Consider the following 25687-nt stretch of genomic DNA (forward strand, 5'->3'; position numbering starts at 1 on the left):
CTGCTGTAAAAAAAAAAAATCAGTAAAATGTGAAGTTACAGTGCAGTTGTGCAAACAAGGACTCAAATACAGAGGTGCAAAGTAAAATACAATAGTCGGGAACAGATAACTGAGTGCTAGTTAAGATCTGTTTAGTGAGGTATTTGTACAAAAGAAAATTTGTCCCTATTCCTTCAGACCACCGTATTTTAATGTTTTGTTTTTCCATGACCATAGATGTTGCTTCGTTTTCTCCTCTTACATCAGGGTCAATTATCAGTTGCCTTGACTCAGAAAGGTTCTGATTGGTTTCATGTTATGAGGATCTAATAATTTTCTTCTTGTGCTTTTGGGTCTCTCTTGTCTTCTGGGACATACTTGATGAGTGCTGTCCAATGTTTTCTGGGTTATTCACAGTATAAAGAATCCCTCCTTGAAGGTCACCAGCTGAGTATAACACTGTCATTTATGTTGGTTTAAACGGAGGTTTTCAATCACATGGTGCTGTTGTTGCTTATGAGAGGAAAAAGCTGCTTCACATCATATGACATCAGTGATGGGATGTTTGTGTTCTCTGTTTTAGTACTTGTGATGATTACAGCACTTTGTTTCAATCATTACATAAAATGTTATATGCATTTCCTTTAAATTAACACATTGTCAGAGAGGAAACCTTTTGTACAGGGTGACAATTTCACTTTTCACCCATTTGTAATATGCATGTTAATCACAATGTGAACAAATAAGTGATGTTTTCTTTCTTTCTTTCTTTAGTTTTCTGGACAAAATTGACATTGTGAAACAGAGTGACTACACTCCAACAGATCAGGTCAGTGCATTTGTACCCATCATCCATTTTTCCAAGGTGGTGTTGCTCATTTTTGCTCATCTTTAATTGAAAAAACACTTTGTATTTATTACTGATTGCTGATTTCAGACAAAAAATCAAATAACTATTTTTTTTATTATTTAGTACCCATTCCTGAAAAGAAAATCCAGTGATGAAAACGCCATTGATCTATTTGTCCTTGTTAGATTTGACAGGAGTTGAAATGAATGTAATCTCACCACATAAACCAAAAATAAATAAATAAATCATTTGCAGTTTCTCCAAAATTCAGTATGTTAAGTTACATTTAGGACACTAATGCAGTCTGTGATGTTTAAAGCCTGTTTTGAAATTTGAGAACTTGTGTTATTTTGTGTTTTAACAAACTTCTATCATTGCTTTTGTTATTTTTTTCCAGGATTTGCTGCGATGCAGAGTACTCACATCAGGGATCTTTGAGACAAGATTCCAAGTGGACAAAGTTAATTTCCAGTGAGTAGAAATACAAAGAGAATGTGATATTTATGAGTGTAGAGTTGTATGACCTAAATGTAATGATTAATACAGGCGATAATGCACTAAAAATGAGCAAATTTATCACAATCAAGTGAAGCCTTCCTGCCTTGACGCTCATGTAGCGTCAGTTGTTTTAGTCTGGTTAAGTTCATGAAACATTTATTTTAAAAAATGAGTATCGGAGTGCTCTAATCAGGTATGTGACCCAACTGTCCTTCAGTTTTAATTCACCAAACCTCTTTCACTTTCCAACTCAGAACTGAAGTGTGATACTGTTCTTTTTGGAACCATTTGATTAGTTCAAGAACGAATGGATCAACTGGTTAATTTATCAGTTTAGACCAAGATATACACAGCAGGCTGGGCAATCAAACACTTCAAATTATATTTATACTCTTATAGATGAATCTTTTTTAGCTGGTAAATGTTATAAAAACCCAATCTGAGCCTGTCAAAGCCTCATATGGTTCTGTATTAGCGTTTGACTTGATGTCCTTGAACTGCACACAGATCCACACCTGGACATTTATTCCCTAATCACCCCCCTCTCAGTCTCATTCTGACTTTTTTAACACTTTATAAATCATGAGAAGTTGGAGTTAGATCAGAGGTAAAGTTGCACTTCAGAATGTACACTGTGGGCCTCTATAGAAGCCGTTTAGTAAGCCCTTTATTTACAGTTTGCCCACATGATGGCAGTATCTCACCAGTTAATGTCACGTCTCGTTTCTGATTTACACAGCATGTTTGATGTCGGTGGCCAAAGGGATGAGCGTCGAAAATGGATCCAGTGCTTTAACGGTAACTTCAGTGCACAGCTGCTGCTTCCTCTGTCATTTTTTTTCTCTCTCTTTCTCCTACTGTTTCTGATTTTTCTCTGCTTCTCCTTGCTGCTCAGATGTAACAGCCATCATCTTCGTGGTGGCCAGTAGCAGTTACAACATGGTGATCAGAGAGGACAATCAGACCAACCGTTTACAGGAAGCCCTGAACCTCTTCAAGAACATCTGGAACAACAGGTGAGGATAAAACTACCTGTTTGATCGTTGAATGGAAGAGAAAAAAGGGGAAAACTTATTCCCAAAATGCAAAGTAACACCATTTTGAAGCTTTTTTGTAACTGTAGACAGAAAATGTTTGCTCACTCAGCCCAGTGTCAAGGCTGGGAAACTTTTTATGAACCTTCTCTTTAACGATTATGTAACTAAGTGAGGGGGCTCCCTAGCAACAAACACAGCATAACACCAATCATGGGTAGATCTGGGACTTTATTTACAAGTTCCAGTGGTATGTAAGCAAATGAAAGTTACACAAAGGGATGAAGGTGTGGGCAATTTCCATCCGCTCAACAGACGCATTGGTCACTAAATTGTACCAGAAGTCAGCCTTTAATGTCCACCCTGATGTTTTGAACCACAGATCCACTCAGGGTGCTTTCACAGGTCTTGAAGGTCTTAAAAAGAATGGGATTTTGAAACATTATTTTCCAGACCTTGAAAAGTCTGGAATTTTGTATGAAAGTCTTAATAATGTATGGGAAAAAAATTTGCTCATAATCAAATTTTAGAGTATACTCAAAGGCATATAATCTTGAAAGATATATAAAAATACATGAGGAAAGCATATTACTTACTAAGTTTCAGTTTATTTCAATTCTGTCAAAAGAACAAAGTTATCCTACTTCAATCCTTAGAAATAAAACAGATTGCAAGAAAACATGAAAAACATATATATATACACACACACACACACACACACACACACACACACACACATGAAAACAAAATATGACTTCATCAACATATTCAAATAGGAGTGGGAGGAAGTATAACTTCTAACACTTATCAAGTTTTTATATGCTTTATATAATTTTACTAACTGGTCAGTACTGGAATGATTCTAGTGAACCTTGTTTGTGTGATATCCATGCACTTTTGTGATTTTAATATGTTTTGAAAACATTTCTGTCAGTAAAACATAATTTACTGTGAATGATGCATTCATCCGTTCATTCCTACATTTATTAAAATGAACTTTTCTACTACAAACAACAGGTACAATCTCAACCAAAAAAAGTAGGAATACAAGTATAAAAGTACATGAAGTTAAGGTCTTGGGGAAAAAAATGTCAGTTATGAAAATGTCTGGAAAATACTGGGATTTTTATTTGGATAAAGAGCAAGCACCCTGTCCACTTACAGTGTACAGATGAATAGATAGATCTGTCACCTGATGAAATAGCTGACAGTGAGTTGTAGGTGTGTCCCTCTTTAGTGTCTGGTGCTAATTCTATGTTTTTTGTTCTCCTCAGGTGGCTGCGGACCATTTCTGTCATCTTGTTCCTAAATAAACAGGACCTGCTAGCAGAAAAAGTGCTGGCAGGGAAGTCCAAAATCGAGGAGTACTTTCCTGAATTTGCTCGCTACACCACACCTGACGATGGTGAGCAGCCGAACTACACTTTCACCCACTTTTACATTTCTAGAAGATACATCAACAGTTTGGATGAACCCTTAAAGTCATGAACCCACTTGTAGAAATTTAATGTGAAATGTTCATTAGTATCTGTAATATTAGGTTATTAGATTAGATCAGATAGTAAATATCTTACATGCCTTCTTTTTGGGAAATATTTTAATCATTGTTTGTGGAGTAGGATGTCCCAAATTGTTTCAAACAGTCCCAGGTGCAAAGTGGTCTCTAAAAAGTACTAAGACGTCCTAGTTTCCTGCCCTGTGCTAAATATGTCCCAGTTCATTAAAGAAAAAACCTTTTGTACAAGTTTTCTGAGCATCAGAGCAGACACTGTGTATTTTCACAGGGATAAACCTAGAAATACAGCAGAGTTTCTGCCTTTGGCCTGTAATATACTCTTTAAATGACAAATATGTGAGATAATTCTGGGCTGTCCATTCCTCAACAAAATAAATGTGTAACAGAAAGGTGTATTTAGTGTCATAGACCACAAGAGGGCTTTGTTGATAAACATCCCTTAAAATCTATTGTCATCTTTTATACAGTTCTTATCACTCTTTATGTTACACATTATATTATATATTATTCTTTCATAGAAAATGAACTTGCAAGATTTTTCAGCAGCCTTCATTCCATCTTATACATTTTTCAAACTCAGCTCTCACAACTTTTCAGTCTCCTTGTTGCATCCTAAAAAAATACTTAAAGAAATCTCACCTCTCCTTTCCCAGCAACACCAGAGCCTGGAGAAGATCCACGAGTTACAAGGGCAAAATACTTCATACGAGATGAATTCCTGGTAAGCACACAGACATACTATAAACCTTTATAATGTGAGTTTCCTGAGAAATGTTTCCTTTAAATCTGAACATAATAAAAGACAGTGGAGTCAACTTCAGCACTTACTAAATAGTTGCTTAAGATAAGAATTAGAAGTAATTCTAGATTCCAGTGTAGCAGTTAACATTGACATTAAATTCAGGATTTCCACAAATCTATAAAACTCTGACATCTAATCTAGATTTTAAAATGTTTTAAATGTCATTGAAATGGATAGGATTACATCGTTAAGTTTCGTTACATAAAGTAGCATTAACTTCAGTGTTGATTTTTAGTATTTCATACTGTAACACCTACAAAACAAAACCATCATGGGAATTAAGTAACACTAGCGCCCACTATAAAATTAGGCTAAACTTATTTTGGTTAACTTTATTTTTGTCGAGTATGAGTAAGTATGAATTCATAAAGACCTAACATTTTTAGAATAAACATGGTTGGCTCCTTCTTTCACGTTAGTCCAACACTAGGAGATGTCTACAGACTGTTCTCCCATTAAAGCACTATCCATTTTGACAAAGGATGTGGCTTGGCCAATATACAAAATACTGAACTACATTGACTACATACAATATTATGACCAAAACTCAATAACTGCTTACGGCATGTTACTTGTTCTGTTCTACAATACTTATTTATGGCTTGTGGAAAAAGAACAAATCAAACAAAAATAAAGTAAAAAAAAAAAAAAAGTGCAATTAGACGTGGCTTTAGAACGGGCTATTTAGTGTTTGGTTGTAAATAATAGATTTAAAGCTGCACCTTGTGAAACACTGAGTCACAATGAAAGTCAGATAAACAGAAAAAACCACCAGTAAATACCTTCCATTACCCAACATTACTCATATCTCATTAACACAACGTAATGTGTAACTCATTTAATTGCAATAGAACTTTTAGACAATGTGCAAATTATTGCCACCTGTTATGAAGCATCTAATCTCGCTGGAATATCCAACCAGACAGCAATGATGATCTTATGCCATTATATGGTTATTACTGGCTGGTAGAATCGAAGGTTTGTTATATAAACCAGACTTACAGAGACTTATCCATGCATTTATCTCTAGCAGGTTAGACTACTGTAACGGCCTTCTCACTGGACTCTCTAAACAAGCTGTAACTCAGCTGCAGTACATCCAGAATGCTGCTGATCGGATCCTGACTAGAACCAGGAAGTACGACCATATTAGTCCTGTGCTCAGGTCTGTGCACTGGCTTCCTGTCGCTCAGAGAATAGACTTTAAAACACGTTTAAGTGTCTTTGAGTGTCCAAAAAAGCGCTATGTACGTGTGATGTATTATTATTAAAGCACTTCTGCGGGTGTATAAGTCTCTCCACGGTCTAGCACCAAACTACATCTCTGAAACGTTGGTCCCATATGAACCATCTCGGACCCTAAGAACCTCAGGGACAGGTCTTTTGCTGGTACCCAGAGTCAGGACTAAACACAGTGAAGCTGCGTTTCAGTTCCATGCAGGAACTGTTCTCACTGGTGACACGAGACAGGCCTCTACTGTGACAATGTTTAAGTCCAGGCTGAAAACAGCTCCGTTCAGCTGTTCATAGAACAACTGAAAGGGTTCTATCTGCACTCTTCTCTTTTACTTTAATTGATTATGATTTATGTTTTATGGATTATGATTCAGTTGTAATTATGTGTTTTTAACATGTCTCTTTTCCATTTTTGTAAAGCACTGTGAATATCCCTGTTTATAAATTGTACTATACAAATAAGTTTAATTATTCACATGACTCCTATCAATTCAGTTGAAAGTTATTTTTTTCTGATTGGGCTGTAGGAACGTTAGGATCCATGTTAAGACAAATAGCTTTTTAACTGTTAGTGTTGTCTGTTCACCCCTGCAGAGGATCAGCACCGCTAGCGGAGATGGGAGACACTACTGTTACCCCCACTTCACCTGCGCTGTCGACACAGAAAACATCCGCCGCGTTTTCAACGACTGTCGAGACATCATCCAGCGAATGCACCTGAGGCAGTACGAGCTGTTGTGATGGAAAAGAAAAGGTGTTCGGCCAAAAACACGAAGAACAGATCGGACTATGAAAACCCTGAACCCTGAGGCTCTGAACTCCCTCTGCCACAAAAGTGTGAGCACTTTTTGTGAAGAAACAGCGGGAATGTGGGCCAAAACACAAAAACATACTTACAGAAAATGCACCCTGAACTTTGAACTGATGCAATCTGCAGAAGAAAGAGCTATTTGATGGAAGGGTTTAACACACTCTGATCTCCACCGACAATTTCCAGCCGTACTCTTTATCTGTCATCACGTATCATCACCTTTCCAAAATCTCCTGAACTTTTGTCTTCACCGGCTCTTGTTGGCTTCATTTGGACCGTGTTTACTGCAGTGAGGAGGTTTGAGCTGCAGTTGAAATTGCGAGACATATCTCTAACTTGTCGAGGCCAGAATGAGACATGAGTGACTTCTTCCAAGCAAATTTGAAAGAGATTACTGTGGAATTACTGCAAATGGGAAGAAACGTCACAGCTGTATCGTAACAAAAAACAGTAAAATGTATCACAAGCACTGTGCTCAGGACTCAAACACACATGCAACACCAATCCTTCCTACAGAAACATCCATGAATCCAAACACACAGAAACATATCACACCTGCTTTTTAATGGACTGCACAACCGGGATGAGTCCGGATACTTACTGATCTGCCTACTGCGAGCTGCTGGCTGATTTTTACGGCACAGTGATTTGAGATTAAACGGACTGAGTGACCAACTGCACAGCCAAGCCCTGAGACGCAGTATTACCACATCAAGCAACTAAACGGACTAGGGGTGTGTGTTGCAATCACGAAAACAAAAAATAGAAAACCAGGACTGAGCTGACTCAGATGTGAATTTCTCAGAGACGACCATGGCTCTTCTTTGACTCCTACGTTGAGTTCCGCCTGATTTAATGGAGCAAAAGGAGGATTTAAAACAAAAAAAATAAACAAAAAAACATGCCAACTTTTATGGAACTTAACAAATGGAGGGCAAAAAGCATCCTTCGACAGTACAGTACCATATAATTTAAAGAGAAAACTCATCTTGTCATGATTGACCCTGTTTTACTGTCTCCACAGCTGTTTTTGTCTGTGTAGACTTTTGTGCCATTGTGCCCTGTGCGCTTTTTCTTTGACTTTTACTGTCGCTATCACTCGCTCCTTTTGTCACTTCTTTCCTCTTTCTGCCACACAATTAATTTGTCCTCTCTCCTTTTCTCCTCACTATAAATGTCCCATCTTCACTTTTACCTTTTTTTTGTTTTGAGAGAAAATAAAGTATAATAATCCTGGAGTTTTAACAATTAAAAAAAATGAAAGAAGACAATAACAACAAACAAACGGGACATGAATCCTTACATCTCTCCCTGTGTCATTCCTCCATCTTTCCTCCTTCCTTCCCGACTACTGGCTCCTTTGTATGTCTGTCTTTACTTTACTGCTGAACTATTATTCTTGTACAGACTGTAAAATGTATTATTTTGTACAACTTTATTGAAAAAAAAATAACTTTTAGAAGATCCCTGTGCCTTGATCATGACTGTACGTGTGTAATGAGCTAAAGTGGGTGTCATACTGCGCTGTATAGCTTGGCCAAACCCCTCCTAACCCCCCTCCTCCCTCCACCACTTCCTCCTCTCTCACATTTCTGCCTTTATTTATCTCTTTTCTCTCCTCTTCCTTTCTCTGTCCTCTCTCTCTTCGGGGATGGAGGAAACCCATTTGTAGCTTTTGTAGTTTTATTTCTCCCTCTTGATCCTCCCATTCTCTCTTTATGATTTAAATGTCTATTTTTGGATCCATATACCCCAAAAAGATAAATATATGAAATGTATATGGGTTTTAAAAAAAAGTATTTTATTAGAATCAAATGAACCTTGACAAATTGTACACTTGATAGTGTGCGTATTGCTATAACTTAAATCCTTTCAACTGAAGTTGTGTTCAGGTTTCTTTTGTTTTCTTCCATCTGCAAAGGACACTTTGAAGGGTTAAAGACGAGCTGAGACGTGTATTTACATTTTTAATTTCTGTCACACTTTTTTAGCTTTAAAGTAAAGGAGATGAGAAATATCCAAATGCAAAACATTGCCTGTTTCTACACACATCCTACTCTTTTGATAATGAAAGACAGAAACAACCCAAACAAACACAAAATATTCCTTTCAGTTTATTTTCTGATGATAAGGAGGGGTACCTCTTCTTAGCCTTGCACATCAGTGGTGTACAGTATTAACATTTCAGTGCCCTAGTCTTCATTTAATCTGTACAGTAAATATGGGTCTCTGCTTTCTGAACAGGAGCTCAAAGAAATAAAGTTTTTTTTTTTGGTGCAGACAGCAACAGGTCTGTCATTAGTGCACATAAAAACACATACATAGACCAGTGGGCTTTACATCATTTGCATTTTTGCAACCTTATCCTTAAATTTCCATCAATAGCATCAGAGGCTGTAGAGGAAGTGGAGTTTCCTGCTCATTTACCAGTCATTTCCTCCTCAGAGTCTGTATTTATTTGGATGGAGAGGTGTGTACATTTAGACCTTTTATTGTGAACACATAAGGCTGGAAGTTAAAGAATAGATTGTTGAAGAATAAGAAGAGTAAGGTGTTCTTTTACATTTTTATACTGAAAAGTCTACTTATACTTCCAAGGCCAGTCCATGAATGTAAAATCAGTTCATTTGCTATAGAAAAGAAATACTTGCATAATGTAATTGAGTAAAAGTGTGGGAAAAAAATCATCAGGTGCAAGTTAAAGGGGTCATATTTTGCTAAACCCACTTTTATTAGTCTTTGGTTCATTTATTTGTGTATTTGGACCCTAATAGTTCAAAAAGTTTGAATTTGAACCCTCCAGGAGCTGCAAAGCTATCTTTATATTCATTTTGGCAAGAATCGAGTGGATTTTTACAACCCGTTTTAATTCCTGCTTAATTTTTTATGTTTGTAACTAGTTACGTCATGACATTTGCACATATAAGGTCAAGACCTCCGACGAACATTTCTCCAAGTATGCCATAATTGTTTGTCAGCAGCAGAGGTTATAGTAAAAACTGAAAATATGTCCAAATTTCGAGCAGATTACCTAAAATGTTCAGTTGTTGCTTGAAAGGGACAGAGCAGCACAGCCAACAACCTGGAGGGGGTGGGATGTGAAGTGGCTCATTTGCTTTTAAAGGGCCAGTGCTCAAAAATGACCTTTCTGCTGTCATTACTCAGAAATAGGGTTGAAGATGGACCTGTGGAGTTGAATTAATGAAGAATTCAGACCCAAGCAGAGCATTTACAGTTTATGTAGACCACAGGGAAATGTTTTAAAATGCATGATTACTTTTAAAAAAGCAAAATATCACTCCATTAAAGTACTGCATTAAAATGTCACCTAAGTAAAAATACAAAAGGACAAGCATTAGAATAAAATATCAAAAGTCGAAGTGCAGGTAGTGGCCATCACAAAATCCTCTGTAGTAGTGGATTATAATCATTGATTCATCTTTAATATTTCAGCTGCTAGTGGTAGGTTCATTTCAGTTTGTTCCTAATTATGCAGCAAATATTTCAAAGTTTCCAAATGTAGTGTTATATTTTTATTTTTGTAACAGACCAGTAGTTAGAGATTTACTTATTTGACATGGACATAATTGCACTGAACTGCAGCTTATAATCATCCACCAGTACCAGATCCAGTGTATGCAGCGATAGACGCACTAGCACTAGGAGACTTTTGTAAAAACTAGGAAATGTAGGACTGGTTGACAGGGCCAAAAATGTTATCATGAAAAATAATTTCTATCACAAATGTTTAAAACACTATTTCTTTGCATTTTAAAAGCTAATTTTTGAGCCTGAGTGAAATTTGAAGATTCCAGACTGTTACTACTCTTGTTGCACTCAGGTCAGTCTGTGCATTCATGAATGTCTGTACATAGTTGTAACTCAAAAACAACAGCATAACTGAAATGGAAACCTTTACACCAGGTAGGTCTGCCCTGAATCTTCTTCCTCCTATAAGAAGACATGGATCAGGATCTAGACCAGGGGTGTCAAACTCATTTTAGTTCAGGGGCCACATTAAGCCAAATATGATCTGAAGTGGGCTGGACCAGTGAAATATAATATAGAAATAATGTCAACGCCAAACTTTCCTCAATGTTTTAGATCACAAAAAGTTTAATTATGTGATGAGAATGTTTACATCTACCAACTATCGTTTAAAACAATGTGAAGAACATGAACAAACTGAAATTTCTTAAGTGCAAAATAAGTGCAATTTTAACAATATTATGTCTCAGTTTATCATTTGCACATGTAAATTACAACTTACAGATCACAGTGGTTCAACAAATACACAAAACATTTAATAACAGGCAGAATATTGGTGAAGTTGCACTAAAGACATTTCAAAATTTTCATATTCAGGTTATTCGCGTTTTTCTGAAATGATAGTTTGTTTTAGTGTAAATACAGTAAAATGACATGAAAATGTTAACATTTACAAAGAGAAAAATGTGGAGTTGTGAGTATTTATAGGTTTTTATGATAGTATTTTACTGATCTGACCCACTTGAGATTAAATTGGTCTGTATGTGGAACCTGAACTAAAATGATTAAAATCTTCATTGTAATTTTTGCATTTCACAAATTCATCCCAGGTGCCAGACTGAACCCTTTGAGACCTCTGATATAGACTAAAGAATTTTTTAAAGGATTCTTCACTGTAGAGGATGGGAGTCCTGACATCTGCTCCACCACAAAATGACTCATACGTTTTTGTAGGGTTAAAATGAGCATATGTAAATATTTCTCATTCTCTTTTCTTCAGATACAAGAAAATACATGAAGTATATATAACCTTAAAAGACATACAAAAAATTTAACTAAATGGTATCTAAAGCTTAAAGTCAGTGTTTAGTGTGACCTCTGAGCCCATGACAAGAAGCAGCACAAACAATTAGAAACATCTGACATGTTGAATGAAACCTGGTGTAAAACATGAGAAAATTAATGCAGTGAATCTCATATTGTCTGAACCGAACAGTTGAAGATATGTTAAGTGCAAAGGGAGGTCACACTAAATACTGGCCCTTTAGTTTATAGAAGCTGTATTTTCCTTGCGCATTTTGCTTTTATTGCCATACATACGTAGCATATATGCATATGAATGGTCATTAGAACTTCACTAAACCAACAAACATAATAATGTTGGCCTAAGACGTTTGCACAGTCCTGCATGTTTCTTCAGTATATTCACAACTTTGTGGACATATTCGGCATTGTTAACCCTTCAGGCTCCAACGTTTGTTTGTTTTTAAATATTCAATTTTGATATCAAGATTTCAAAAAACTGTGTTTCATTCAGTTATGCTACTTGTTACAATATTGCGACTTTGGCACTTAAAGGGTTAATATGACTTAAAGGGGTGAGGGTCTGATATCTCTGTCAGGTTTTGGTTTTACACATGTATACATACATAGATACATACACATGTAAAAGCCCATACCATGAGGACAAAGGTTCATCAAAAGCTGCAGGTCAAGGCAAAAGAAGCAGACTACATACAGATGACAAATTAAAGGAAAACCCTAATGGTGTTACTACTCTACAGAACTAAATACTGATAACAACTGCTGTTTCTTGCCTCACCTGTTAAGAAGGGATGTAATAAGAGGTAAGTATGAAAATAAATGTACACTTGGAGTTGTGTTTATATCCTCTGTGTATAGACTTCATATACCCATATAGAAATTAAGAAGTTGCAGCTGCTCAGCCACTCTCTCTTGTTTAAAGTAAATAGTACGAGCTCTGAAACCATGATCTAAAATAAATCATTAAAAAATGCTTGAAAATATTATGATGGATCAAGGAGTAAAAGTAATGAACTGCATCCTATGACACCATCAGAGGGAGGAATATATATATAAAACAGTAACAACAAAAATCTTGAAAATAACAAATATATGTGTTGTTTCAATGCAGGGAAAAATTACAAAGAAAGAGGTAGACCATTTCTGGTAATAAAGGAATTACTGATGAATCATGACTTCCGTTAAACAGAACAAAGAATCTCCAGCAGTGGAAATGGATTCAAAGCTGCAGTTTAGTCCACAGCTGCTCCTGACTCAGCTCTGTTCATGATTCAAGTCTGGCCTTGTGACTTTTAAAGAATAAACAGAGAATGATCTTTGTACTAAAACTAAGTAGAAAATGAAACAATTTGTAGTTGAACTCATCTGAAGGTTGAAGAGTGAGAGAGACCAGATAAATTCTCGGATGTGATCTCAATTCACAGAAAGTTACTAATAAAAAGGACTAAACAAACAAACAATGATATGTGCAGTAAATAAGCTCTGATTAAATGCATTTGTAGGTTTGTGAAGAACTATAGGAGGATTTGAGCTACCCTGTAATTAATACTACACATGTATTGATAAAATAAATAAATATTCTTACTGGTTTCCTTTATCAACAATTTTTAAAGAGATGTCTCAAGATGCAAGGATCAATGGTAAGTTGAAAATTTAAAAAATATAATTAGAGTTTCTCTTTCAAAAAATAATTATATTGTTGACTTTCATCCTGGTGATTAATTTTTTTAGCCAAAGTCATAATACTTAAGTAAAATGTTAAAACAACATATTTTATAGCATAATTCCAGTTATTATATTTATTACATTTTTAATTTTATCATAGATACAAGCACTAGAGGTACAGTAAAAAATAATACAAATAAATGCTAACATGATACATTTCTTGAAATCCTGATTATTTGGATAATTCTAAGAAAAACATTTTTTTAAACTAATGCGGGTCATTTTCACCCTCATGTTCTGAATTTACTCAGGATTAAAAATCATATTTTAATTTTAAAAAAATCATATGTACAATTAAGGTTGCTTGAAGATCTTGCATTAAACCAGTAGGATTATGGGTCTATAATAAATTCCTACATATAAATAGGAAAATCTATGTAAATTTGTGGTTTTATTTACCCTAACCTCAAGGCAATTAAACACTCGATACACTCCCTGCAGGTTATATAAAAGTATATAGCGTAATATTATTGATCAGAAAGTAATCTTTACCGGCCATAGTTCTTTTAAAAAAATGTCGTTATTAAATTAAAATACGTTAAAACGTGAACGATTGTTTTTTTTAATCAGCGACGTCCCATCTTGGCCCCGCCTGTACGTCTGACGTCACGTTCCTGTCTTTCCATCGCTGTTAGCCGCGTTAGCATTAGCACGCTAGCCCCCAGCAGCTGTCGGTGGCAGTCAGTCAGCCAGCCAGCCAGTCAGTTCGAGTGGTGGTGCATTTGGAATCATCCTCCTTCACCGTCTTCTTCCCTCCCGTTGAAAAACCTTGGACGACCGGGTTGTTTCTTCGGGAGCCAGCCTCCTCTCCTCACCTTGCCGCCTCCTTTCCTCTCCTCTGTGGGCTACCTGCGGTAACATCGTTGGAAGACGCTCTGGGACATGGCCAGACCAGAACAAGTCCTGGTGCTAGAGCCACAACACGAACTGAAATTCAGAGGTAACGTTTACAGCAGAGGGCAGGGCCGGGGCTACGGAGCTAACCAGGACCCGTACGCGAAAACTGATAATTGATTTCACCATAAAGCCCTTGAGCAATGTTAATATGACCCTATTTGTCGTTGCTTTTATTTAAATAAGCGGATAAAGCCGGCTGTGGTTAACAGTGTAGTGGTGACGATGACAGGTGAAACGACGATGCTAATGCGCTAGCTAGGTAGCATTAAGCTAACAGCTAACTGTCATTGCAGCGTCAGTGCAGGCCCACCGTCCCTAATCTATTATTTAATCACTAACTTCATGTGATTAGTCTATTATCAATGCATCTGACAGCTTGATGTGATGTGATACAACATATCCACCTCTACCCTGGTCTTCCTGCTAACACCCGCAGCCAATAACTGTCTTTTCCAGTATTTTCTATAGTCAGGGTGGTCTGCTTAGCCTTAATCATGCTTGTTTCACAATGTTTTAAGCTGTGACTGAGAGCTTTGCCTTCTATTCTTACTGTGCAACCTGAATTCCTTCCCAGCTTTTCTATATTCAGCTCGAATTATTGTGAAAATGGGGGCTGAGCTGAACAAATGTCTCTATTCTGAGGGATAAATGCCACTGGGTTTAATATTTCTGTAGAAATGGGTCAAGTGATGGCCTAAAGTGATGGTTTCAGTCAGTAGTGGGCTGTGTACTGATTGATTATTGGAGAGCTTTGGATGTTAAAATATGCCAGGAGGAAGATGCATACACCCACTCATCTCCTGATAAATGCACAAGGCACAGTGAGGCTGCTTGTATAGTACAGTACAGCAAGAATCAACATGTGAGTTTTTTCCTCAAACAAATTAGTCACTAATGTACCGCCTCAAGTTAATTTTAACTTCCCCTTAGCCTGACTGTTTCATTTCAGCAATCATCAAATGGCAAAGCCTAAAATCAGTTATGCTAATTATGCATGTGCAAGTCTTATCATAGAGGAGATTAGTGTATTTTCTTTACCTTCTAGATTTATTAAGGATTATTGTGGCGGATTCTGTTGGGTTCTGTAAATTGGCTTGAGAGTCTGGTTTCAATCAGCTCTATATGTAAAGTGCCATCAGATAACTTATGTTATTATTTGGTGCTATATAAATGAAATTTGATTGATTAAGTTGATGAGATATGATATTTTACCTGCCCCGAGCAAAGCAGGCAATGATTGAGCCCTTTACAGTCAATAGTTTTGAAAACAAGCAGGAATTTCCAGTTTAAAATTACCGAAGTCATGTGTCATACCTGGGCTATATTTCTGAGCCACTGTTTATATTGTAATGGTTGGAGTGTTGAGTTTTCCAACCGATTCACTTATTAAAATGGGTTGTCGGTTACTCAGGTGTCACATGAGAGCAAATAATTCTACATACATTCTGTATACTCAAAGGATCTCTGATGGTCCTTGAATATTTATGCAGAAGATGGTTTTACAGATTTCTGTAATGTAATGACTCAAAACCCCTAACACATCTAAATTAAATACTATGTTGATAAAATACCCATTAGTGGGATCCCTTGACAAACTGTCACATTATTGAAGTAAGCTAAGGGCTATACTATCATATTTCCACAAGCTACTGGTCTGCAACATGTACATGTGTGTTGCAAATTATGGTACATGGCTCTATTGGAACACTGAAATTAAATTGTATGTTGGGAGAACATTTGCCATATTCATATAAAGATAAAGTATACTGCAACAATTGTCATACATTAGTTATCACCCAGTCTGATATAGCGACTTCCTGTTTAGACAGCAATGAAATAGATCTTTAAATATATATTTTCTACACCTTATGACATCACAGCTGTGTCTGGTTTTGATCTTTGGGGGACTATGAATCGAGGCATTTGTGCATATCCACAAGGAGGGTTGGATCAGTGATGTTTAACAACACAGCAACTGCTTTCTTTACAGACAGCTGCATACACTGCAAAGGAAATAAAGTCTATGAAATGTTAGATGAGATGTGATTTAGAAGAGTCAAATTAAAGTTTCAGTACAGGACTGAGAATGAATATTGATATGATTAACTGAAATTGGACGGTGCATCATTATGACATTAACTGCAGGCTATAAATGAGCCATAGCTCAGCCCTAATGTTCCAGTTTGTGAGCTCCACAAATTATTGGTCTCTGTTTTTTCCCATTTACAAAACCAAGGCTGTGTAAAAACATAGATTTCTCGTTTCAACTAATATCCCAGGAGGAGATAATCACTGAATTAATTAGTGTGTAGGATTAAAATCACTTACTCAACCTATAAACTGGCCTCTGCAATGATTTGATCTTATGGGAATGTAACTGATTGTTTTGTTTATCAGTCTACCATTTATTTTGACATTTGTAATTTTTAGTTCCTGGAGTATCACAAAGCAATGGAAAATGCCTGAGGCACTCTGATGTTTTCAGAGTGTCTATTTAATTTAGTCATCAGTATAAAACTATAAAACTAAACAATATTCAGTTTACTATCAGGTATAATTTAAAAGGGCTTCTTCTTATAACATTTGAGAGGCTAAAATTGCTAGATTTTTGATATTGTTTTGATCAATATGTTGTGGTACAACTTGTTTTATATGATCTTGTATCATGTTTTTGTAAAAATGGAGGAACTAGTCATATAAGCCCTGAATAACAGCTTACTGTCAATATGACCTTAAAAAACACACACACACACACACACACACATATATGTAAAAATTTCACCCATATTTGACAAAGAGTAACAAATCAGAAATGTATGTTATAATGATTTCTTTTGTAAAGATGAGTCATACTGTCTTATGAGGACATGCAGGAATCAGATGCTGTACAAGTAAAAAGAAAGCACTCAAAAACAAACCTTTGTAGTAGATTTTCTGCAGCACTCTGTTGTACAGTTTTGTGCTTGCATGAATAATAAAAAAAAAAATGCTTGCACACTTTGGAGCTCTTTCCAACTGTTTTAATGTTTAATGGCAGGCTCTGCAGAGTCAGTCTTTCACAGACACTGCTAACATATCCACCCTGTGTAGAAACACTATCTAGTACACACTTTATTCAACAGGTTCTGCTGAAACATACGAGTGCTCACTTAACATGGAAACAATTCCATGCACACAGTGTCAACAAATATGTGAGCTTCCAGACGACACAGTGAACCCATACGCTTCTCCTCTGTTTCTTCTTCAGGACCGTTCACAGATGTCGTCACTGCCACTCTGAAGCTCACCAACCCCACAGATAGAAATGTGTGTTTCAAAGTCAAGACGACTGCACCACGCAGATACTGTGTGCGCCCAAACAGCGGCATCATCGATGCTGGGACCTCCATCAATATTTCTGGTAAGTAATAACTTCAATCTTTAACTCAGAGATGATGGTAGAATCACAAAGTCTTTAATGAAGGCTGAGATCTCACTAATACCAAGACATCAGTAAGAAGTCCAAAAGTACTGTGGGCACAAAGCCACTAAGTTCTTCACTCTCTGAAGTAGGACTTATTTGCTTTAAACTTTGGGTAATTTTACATTTTTATCAAATTAAAAACATGGCTGATCATGTCACTGCTTCACACTGCTCAGCTCAGGTTACTCCAGCAAAAAAACCCTTCAACATATGCTGTAAATGTCACAATTTCAGCAGTACTATGGTGTATTAAGGTTAGTATAGGTAAAGAAAAGGTTTTTTGAGAGTGGAGGGGGTCAGATTTCTCAAACACAGATTTATTAGGAAAAAATCCCTTGAACCCAGAGATATATACTGTCGTTGTTTTGTGAGGTTTCTTTTGCCAAACTGTGACTTTGTTTGGCATAAATACAGGTAGAGTCATGCAAAACTCGTCAGTCTAGTTTGTCTGCGTGGGTTGTGTGCCGGGCTACCATGGGGTATGCTGGGGGTCGCAACCTCCACAACTTGATTTTTAAACATAGTTTTTTGGTATCATTAAGTTTTGGCATCTCCACAACCAGTCTCTCTGACCCATACTAATAAAAATAAACTAAATACCAAACTGCTGCTGATTCACTCCTAGAACACAACTACTTACCTTTTAACAAACCAACATCAAACTTTCCATCATTAAACGTAAAACAGACAAATTATATTATTTTGATTTGATATGACCAGCTCATAATGCACACTGTAGCATTTAGAGGAATCCACAATAATACATGATGTTTTCCTACTTGGATGTGAACCCTGACCTCATAAAACTCTATACACATCATGGTCCACCAAAGTACAGCAATATGCTTTGACGGACTTCATCTGTACACTGTTGACTTAATGATGATATAATGATGCATAACGCAGCTGTTTCTCCAAAGTTAATCTTTGCATTTAATTTTTGTTCACAGTTATGCTGCAACCTTTCGACTACGACCCGAATGAAAAGAGTAAACACAAATTCATGGTGCAGTCCCTGCTGGCTCCATACGACATGACTGACATGGAAGGAGTTGTGAGTACCTCAACATGAGATGTAGTTATGCTCTTTGTCAGGTTTCATCATGTTTCCACAAGAACTAAGTAAACATCACATCACCCCAAGCTTTTTTTTTTGTTAAGCTGTTTGCTCTCTGTTTATTTGAGACTTGATTATAAGATTTTACTCTTCACTTTTAAAACATATTTGGGTCTGGCTCCAAGCTACATCTTATGAGCCAGTTGACCTTAGATCACCCTACGTCAACCTGATCTGGCTGTTACTGGGTCGACTTCATGTTATTCACCGTGGCTTAGAGCGATCTGTTGCCAATAGAAACCCTTAACCTGTTTGAGGAGATGAGGCTTACGGAACCAGTTTTGTCTTATAAATCACCGCTTAAAGATGTGTGTGATGTAATGCTTTTTTTCTTTAAATTTGTTATTGTAACATTTTGCATTAGGCCTAATTTTATTTATAAATAGATATTTTATTTAACTGAATTGGGAAAATTGTTTTGTAGTGCAACATGATAGAGATGTGCCTTTTACAAGCCACCTTCTTTTCGAGATCTTGAGTCTTACCTCTACCGGGCATTTCCAATGCACTGGAAATATTTAAACCCACCCACCTCATTTGGTTTGGATTTTCAGTATTTCTAGTTAAATCCGAACCAGATTTGTGTTAAATCTCTAATAAACCAAAAGAGGTGGCCTCTATTGGGATCCAGTGCATTCACAGTACATCATGTACACTGTGAAGACACTTTTTGGATAGTTAGGACTTCTACACCAGTGTCAGGAAGTTACGCAAGGCTATTGTTGCAAAAAAACAAAAGAAGAAAACGGAACATATGAAGTCGAAAATCGGCCTCAATGCATGTCGATGTCTGATGCTCAGCGGGATATGAAGGGAAACACAGCATATATAGATGATCATGATGGCAGGATGTATTAGTCCAAGTGGGAAACAGAACTAGTTAAACCAAATGTTGAAAATGTAACAAAAACATGAACTTTGGCTCAGACTTTCAAGTGTGAGAACACCACTAAAACCACTCAACAACATTTTTAACAAAATCAGATCAAAAAGTCAGTCAGCTTAATTGTGCAAAGTGAACATATAGAAAAAAATATCAAAAGATAGAAAAGATTATAACTATAACCTATAAACACTAAACAATGTTACTATAAATATAGAATATAACAATAAACAGCAGGGGGTTGAGGAGACAATAAAGCTGCAACAGTGAAGTTAATCAGATGAGGAATTGTTAATACAAGTTATTAATTAAAAGTGACATATGCAATAAAATGGCAAGTGGCTGGAGCAGTCCCTGAGATCAGTGTGTGAGTGTGGGGGGGCAGTTTCGTGTGGATGTCCTCATGGGGGGGGGGGTATGGGTCAGATTCCAGGGTTTGAATGTCTGAGGGGTAGAAGTGGGGTGCAGAGCAGGGAGGGAATTCAGCTTCCCGACAGCCTGGTGGATGAAACGGGCCTTCAGTCTGCTGGTCCTGGCCTGGAGACTCCACAGTCTCCTCCCTGATGGCAGCAGACTGAAGAAGCTGTGAGACAGGTGGGAGGGGTCACTTGCGACATGGAGGGCTTTTTGGGTGAGATGGGTGCTGCAATGACCTGAAGGGAGGGGAGAAGGGCATCAATATTCTTCTCAGCTGCTCTCACTATGTGCTGGAGGGTCTTTCTGCAGGATGTTATGCAGGCACCATACCACAGTGATGCAGCTGGTCAGGATGCTCTCGATGGTAGAAGATGCACATAAGGGCTGGGGCTCTGGCTCTTCTCAGCTTCAAAGATATGAACAAACCTATTTGACAAGGATCCCGTGTTGTCCCCATGTTGTGCTTATGCTTTTGTTCAAATGTGTCACTTACTGATGTGACAGTTTATTTCCAAATTTACAATTCAATATAACTGTTGGTGAATGTCTTCAAACATATCTACCTGATCGTATTTATAGGTTTGATTTCGCTACATTTTCACCAAATACTGGCCTAACTTTTCCTTTTTCTTTTTCTCTTTTTCCTCCTGATGTTTTTGTCTTTGGTCCAAAGTGGAAGGAGGCAAAACCTGAGGAGCTGATGGATTCAAAGTTGAGATGTACATTTGACATGCCGCTAGAAAATGACAAAACTGTAAGTCCAACTCTTAAAATGTGCTCGTATACATCATACATATTACATTACGTACATTAACCTATCATCCTCATCATATTTAATAAAAATATGCATCCTGTAATTCATAGACATTTTAGATGTAAAGAAGTGTGATTGTAAGAAAATAATCCTTAGGTTGAAACATTCACATTGCATGTTACACAATGATTTTCATTTGAAATATTCTTAGTGTCCTACCCATCATTGACACATCACTGTATCATCCATCATGTGTGTTATTTATTCATTTCTGATTTATTTGGTTGTACTTTCATCTCACTCCCTGCCATGTCTCTGCATGTCTCACTGCACCCCCACCCTCCACTCTCTTTCCACAGCATGAGAGTGAAAGCATCAAAATGTGTTCTCCTCTCCCACCCCTGTTAAGACTGAGCACTCCGTACTGCCAAAGTCGGCCAGTGCCTCGCTGGACGACGGGGAGGTCAAGAAGATCATGGAGGAGTGCAAGCGGCTGCAGATGGAAGTGCAGAGGTTACGGGAAGAAAACAAACAGATCAGGGTGAGACACACAAGAATGAATCAGTCTGTGTCCTCTTAGACTTTTACTTCCTTTATTGCACAAAGAGAAGCTAGAACTGGTCGTGTTTCATTCTTGAATGGACTTTTCCTGTTTTGGATATTTTAAATAGGAGTGGATATTCTATTAAATCACAGATAAAACAAGATTTTGTTCATCCCACCATGGGGAAATTACACAGTTGACAGTAGCAAAACACAAAAAAGTGTAGAGAAGATAGAAAATATACACTTGTGAAACAACAAATATAAAGAGAAGAAAAAGAAATCTGCTATTTATATGAATTGATATTTAAATTTAAATATTAAACATATATATTTACATGCATGCGTGTAGTGTGATATGGGGGGGGGGGGTACTGAATATGTAAAGTCTGATGGTTGTGAGGAGGAATGACCTGTGATATCGCTCCTTCTTGCACTGGGGGTGATAAAGTCTGGTGCTGAAAGAATTCCTCAGCGCCTCTACAGTGTGGTGGAGGGGGTGGGAGGGGTTAGCCGGGATGGATGTCAGCCTTATTATTCTTAAATCTATGTTGAGATTTAATAGGTAAAAACATCTACTTCCTCTTTTTAAAATCATTTTCAGCCTTCCCACAGTCATGAAGTTGTTGACTTTTAATTGAGCCTGATATTTTCTGAGTTTTGTGCTGAGTTTCTTTGCTCTGTTCTCCCTCTACAGGAGGATGATGGTCTGCGGAAGAGGAAGGTGGCGTCAGTGGCTCCTCACTCCTCCTCCTCCATGGTGACCTCGGCCGTGAGGGACGAAGGCCTGAGCACCCGCGTCCTGGCGCTGTGCGTGCTCTTCTTTGTCATTGGAGTCATCATTGGCAAATTGCTTCTGTAGAGACACAGACAGACAGAGCACAGTGACGGACGGATGGACGGACGGGTGGAGGAGGCCGTACTTGGGAGGACACGTGTGTCAATGATGGCAACAGGGATGTCTTCTGCAGTTATGTTGATTTCTTTTTTTTTTTTTTTCTGTTTTTTTTTTTTTGTTTTGTTTTTTTACATTTAAGGCAATATCAGAATGATTTGTCTGGATGAAAATGGCATGTATAAAAGAAAACAAAGGAAGGCGATCCTAAGTTAAACCATGAGGGCAAGCGTTTGGTCACAGGTCTAGCCTTTTTTCTCTTTTTGTGAAATAATCACCATCTCTGATCTGATTTTTTTCCGTCCATCCCTCTCTCTTAAATGATCTTCCCCAACTTGCACAGGTAACAGTTAGTGGTGTGTGGCTTCATGTCGGCTGAATGTCTAAAGTCTCTCACTGATAATTAATTCTTTAGTGTTAAAGCTCCTCGCTCACATTATGATGCAACACTTTTTCATTTTGTAAAGAAGAGGCATACAAAAGCACTCAGTGAAAGACTTTTCCAGACTCAAACACTCTGTATTGTCTTCTGTAACAGTGTCCGGTAAAAATGCGAGCCACATGAAGCCATGCATTTATGTGTGTGTGTGTGTGTATGTTGTTGATTTGTTTGTTTTTGTTTTCCTCCTGCAGGAGGCCTCATGTGACTGTGTGAATGTTTTATGTAAGAATGGTGAAATCAAAGGCTGTTGAGTTTTAGCACGAAGGAAGAGGGTGGTTTAACAACAAAAACAAAAAAAATCCTGTTATCAGAACAGATTTCCTGAAAGAAAAATGGGGGTGTTTGGGAAAATACGATTACAAACTTATGATTTCAGTCCTGCAACATATTAGAATTCAGTAAATCCAAGAATGAAAAGTTCCTACAGTGATCCAGCTCAAATGTCAATTTATGTTTTGGATTTTATGGTGTTTACCTCCTCAGGTTGTGACACAAGAAAACCGATCTAATCACCCAGTTAGAAACGATTGACTGCTGCAAAATCACTTTAGAGTAGATTGTTATATGTATTACAGCAGAACGGTGGAATCAAAGGCTGTCGAGGTTTAGCACAAAGAAAGAGGAGTGGGTTTAAAACAAAAAGTCCTGTTGTGGAAACAGATTTCCTGTAAAGGGGGCGTCTTTGCAAAATCAGATAAAAAGTGTTGATTTCAGTCCCACAACAGACAGAAGTCCAATAAATCAGACGTTCTCTAGTGATCTCAAAAACTGAAGTACACCTATGATTTTGTCTGTAATTCTTATGATGTTTACCTCCTCAGGTTATGATAACTAGAGCGATGAGACAAAAGCGATGTAATCTCCCAGTTTGAAACAGTAAACCGCTGCAAAACATTCTCCACCTTAAAAGAAAAATGGTAAAAAAGCATAACTTCCGGCCGCCTTGTTTAATTTTAGAGTATATTGTATTGTGTATTACAGCAGGTGTTTGCTTCTTTTTCTTATATTACCATGTAGCCACGGTGCTTCTGTTGTTTAAAATGCTCAAATGCACTATATTCAGATGTCCACTCTGCAGTCTGCATGAAATGACCTGGATTTATTGTTATTATTTCTGAGTGTTGAAATTATATTAGCGAAAACAAAAAAGATGACTGTCTTTTGAAAAGGGACCATCTTGAGTTCGTGTGTTTCCTTTTTGTTCAGCTTTTTCTTTAGTTTCCTGTCAGACTATGGTGTTTGTGTGATGACAGCTGAGTTATCCCGGTTATCACATGACCATCTGAGCTCACTTAACTAAAAAAAAAAAAAAAAAAAATTGAACAAAGAAGAATAAATATGTCTATGTTTTGTTGCCTGAGGGAGCTTCGGGGAGCAGAGAGGAGGACTGACCTGTGAATACACTACATTGAAAAAGAAAAGGCATCAACGCTTCACACCACATGCAGCGATACGGTCACACAACGGTGTAATCACACAGTAATTGGATACTCTTTTGTATGTACATATAAATAAAACGACTTAAAAAAAATAACTGGCAAAGTTATTAACATACTGTAGTAACGGAAGAAAAGAATTAAACAACCACCATGGATCATGTAGCATCATAATGAATTAAAAGACATAAACCCCCAACTGTCTGCTTCTGTGACAAGTTTACTGTTTTCTTATATATCCCTGGAAAAAGAATGTGTGTCTGTGTGTGTCCATGTACAGGCAATAGTGAAAAGTGTTTTGACTGAAGTTTGAGGAATTTGTACCTGTGTAAAGTTACATAATTAAAGGTGGGTAAAATGAAATTACACATAAGTTAGTAACACATCACTCATATAGTAAAGTTATAATAAATCCAGGAAGGTTTATGTCTGGAGGGGCCTTGATCACAGTTGAAAGGGTTAATTCTACAATAATGCCGCCTAACTGTATGTTATCCTACTTATTACACTGTTATTTGCACAAGATATTAACCCTCAAACACCTACAGTCACCAGTAACTAAAAACATCTGATCAAAAATTTTTAACGTTTGAAGCATAAACCCTATCATCACATCGAAATAAGATGAATTTATTTATTCCACTGTGGGGAAACTTCAGTTAACAGCAGCAACATACAACAAGCAAGTGTCGAGAAGAGGACAGGTTTAAAAAAAACACAAATGAGTGAGAAATGAAATAAGAAAAATAAGAAATATGGTATTTATACAAATATTTATATAAATAATTATAATTGAAAATAAATGAAAAATAATTCAGGTAAAAGTAGTTTCTCAGCTTTTCAGCGGCATTAAACATATTGTAGATGCTTGTTTTTATGTTTAATATAATAAGTATTAATTAATATAGAATATTTTGTTGAAAAAGGGTTTTTTTTCTTCAGTTCTCTTCTATTTTGATAAAGGGACCTTTGACTTTATTCAGAGCTTTAATGAACATCTACATGATCAGTAAATAAACTGTAGGAAAATACCTGAAAGTGCACAATTCAGGGGATAATACTGTAAGTGGTGATAAATCACTTTGGAAAGGTTAAATGTAGAGAAAATCCCAACCCTACATTCCAGGCAAAACTTGGAACATTTACGCATTAGCTCATGAAAACTAACCAACCTAAAGATAAAACAAATCAGAACCAGAGGTGAAAGATTATATATGAATAAGAATTATAAAACAATTTTTAAACATTCAGGGGCTCTGTAGTGAATTGCACATCAATGTTGCAACATTAATTTACCAAACACGTGGTTTGACAAATGACTGGTGTAGACAAAGTTACTTTTCAGTGTTCTCTGTTTGATATTAAAACATATTTATTTGTTTTGTTTGTTGAATCATAGATTTTATGAACATCTATCTACATGATCTCTAATTTAGCTATAGGAAAATACCCAAGAGGGCAAAATCCATTAGATAGTATTAAAACAAGTGGTGATAAATTGCTTAGGAGAGGTTAAATGTAGAGAAACCCCTAACCCTCTGGAAATTGCCCCAAAAATTGTCCTGGGTGTGTATGGG

The 25687-nt window shown here is 36.9% G+C and overlaps 2 protein-coding genes across 2 annotated transcripts in view; both read left to right on the forward strand.

Annotated features, from left to right (window-relative positions):
• The window catches only part of gnas (GNAS complex locus), a 36755-nt gene extending 28148 nt beyond the window's left edge, over positions 1-8607 (forward strand). Inside the window, exons 6-12 of the mRNA XM_030138994.1 lie at positions 754-808; positions 1227-1300; positions 2067-2125; positions 2223-2343; positions 3636-3766; positions 4531-4598; positions 6510-8607. Of these exons, the coding sequence (XP_029994854.1) occupies positions 754-808; positions 1227-1300; positions 2067-2125; positions 2223-2343; positions 3636-3766; positions 4531-4598; positions 6510-6656 (655 nt within the window). The 3' untranslated portion in view covers positions 6657-8607. The remainder of the gene's footprint in view (positions 1-753; positions 809-1226; positions 1301-2066; positions 2126-2222; positions 2344-3635; positions 3767-4530; positions 4599-6509) is intronic.
• Positions 8608-13893: 5286 nt separating this feature from the next.
• Positions 13894-24306, forward strand: LOC115422553 (vesicle-associated membrane protein-associated protein B/C-like). The gene is given in 7 exon segments (XM_030138926.1): positions 13894-14203; positions 17408-17560; positions 18574-18677; positions 20714-20794; positions 21154-21174; positions 21177-21335; positions 22035-24306. Coding segments are annotated over 7 exon segments (741 nt in total). The 5' UTR covers positions 13894-14145; the 3' UTR covers positions 22200-24306.
• The last annotated feature ends 1381 nt before the right edge of the window (positions 24307-25687 follow it).

Source organism: Sphaeramia orbicularis, chromosome 7 (genome assembly GCF_902148855.1).
Source record: "Sphaeramia orbicularis chromosome 7, fSphaOr1.1, whole genome shotgun sequence".
NCBI classification, from domain to species: Eukaryota; Metazoa; Chordata; class Actinopteri; order Kurtiformes; family Apogonidae; genus Sphaeramia; species Sphaeramia orbicularis.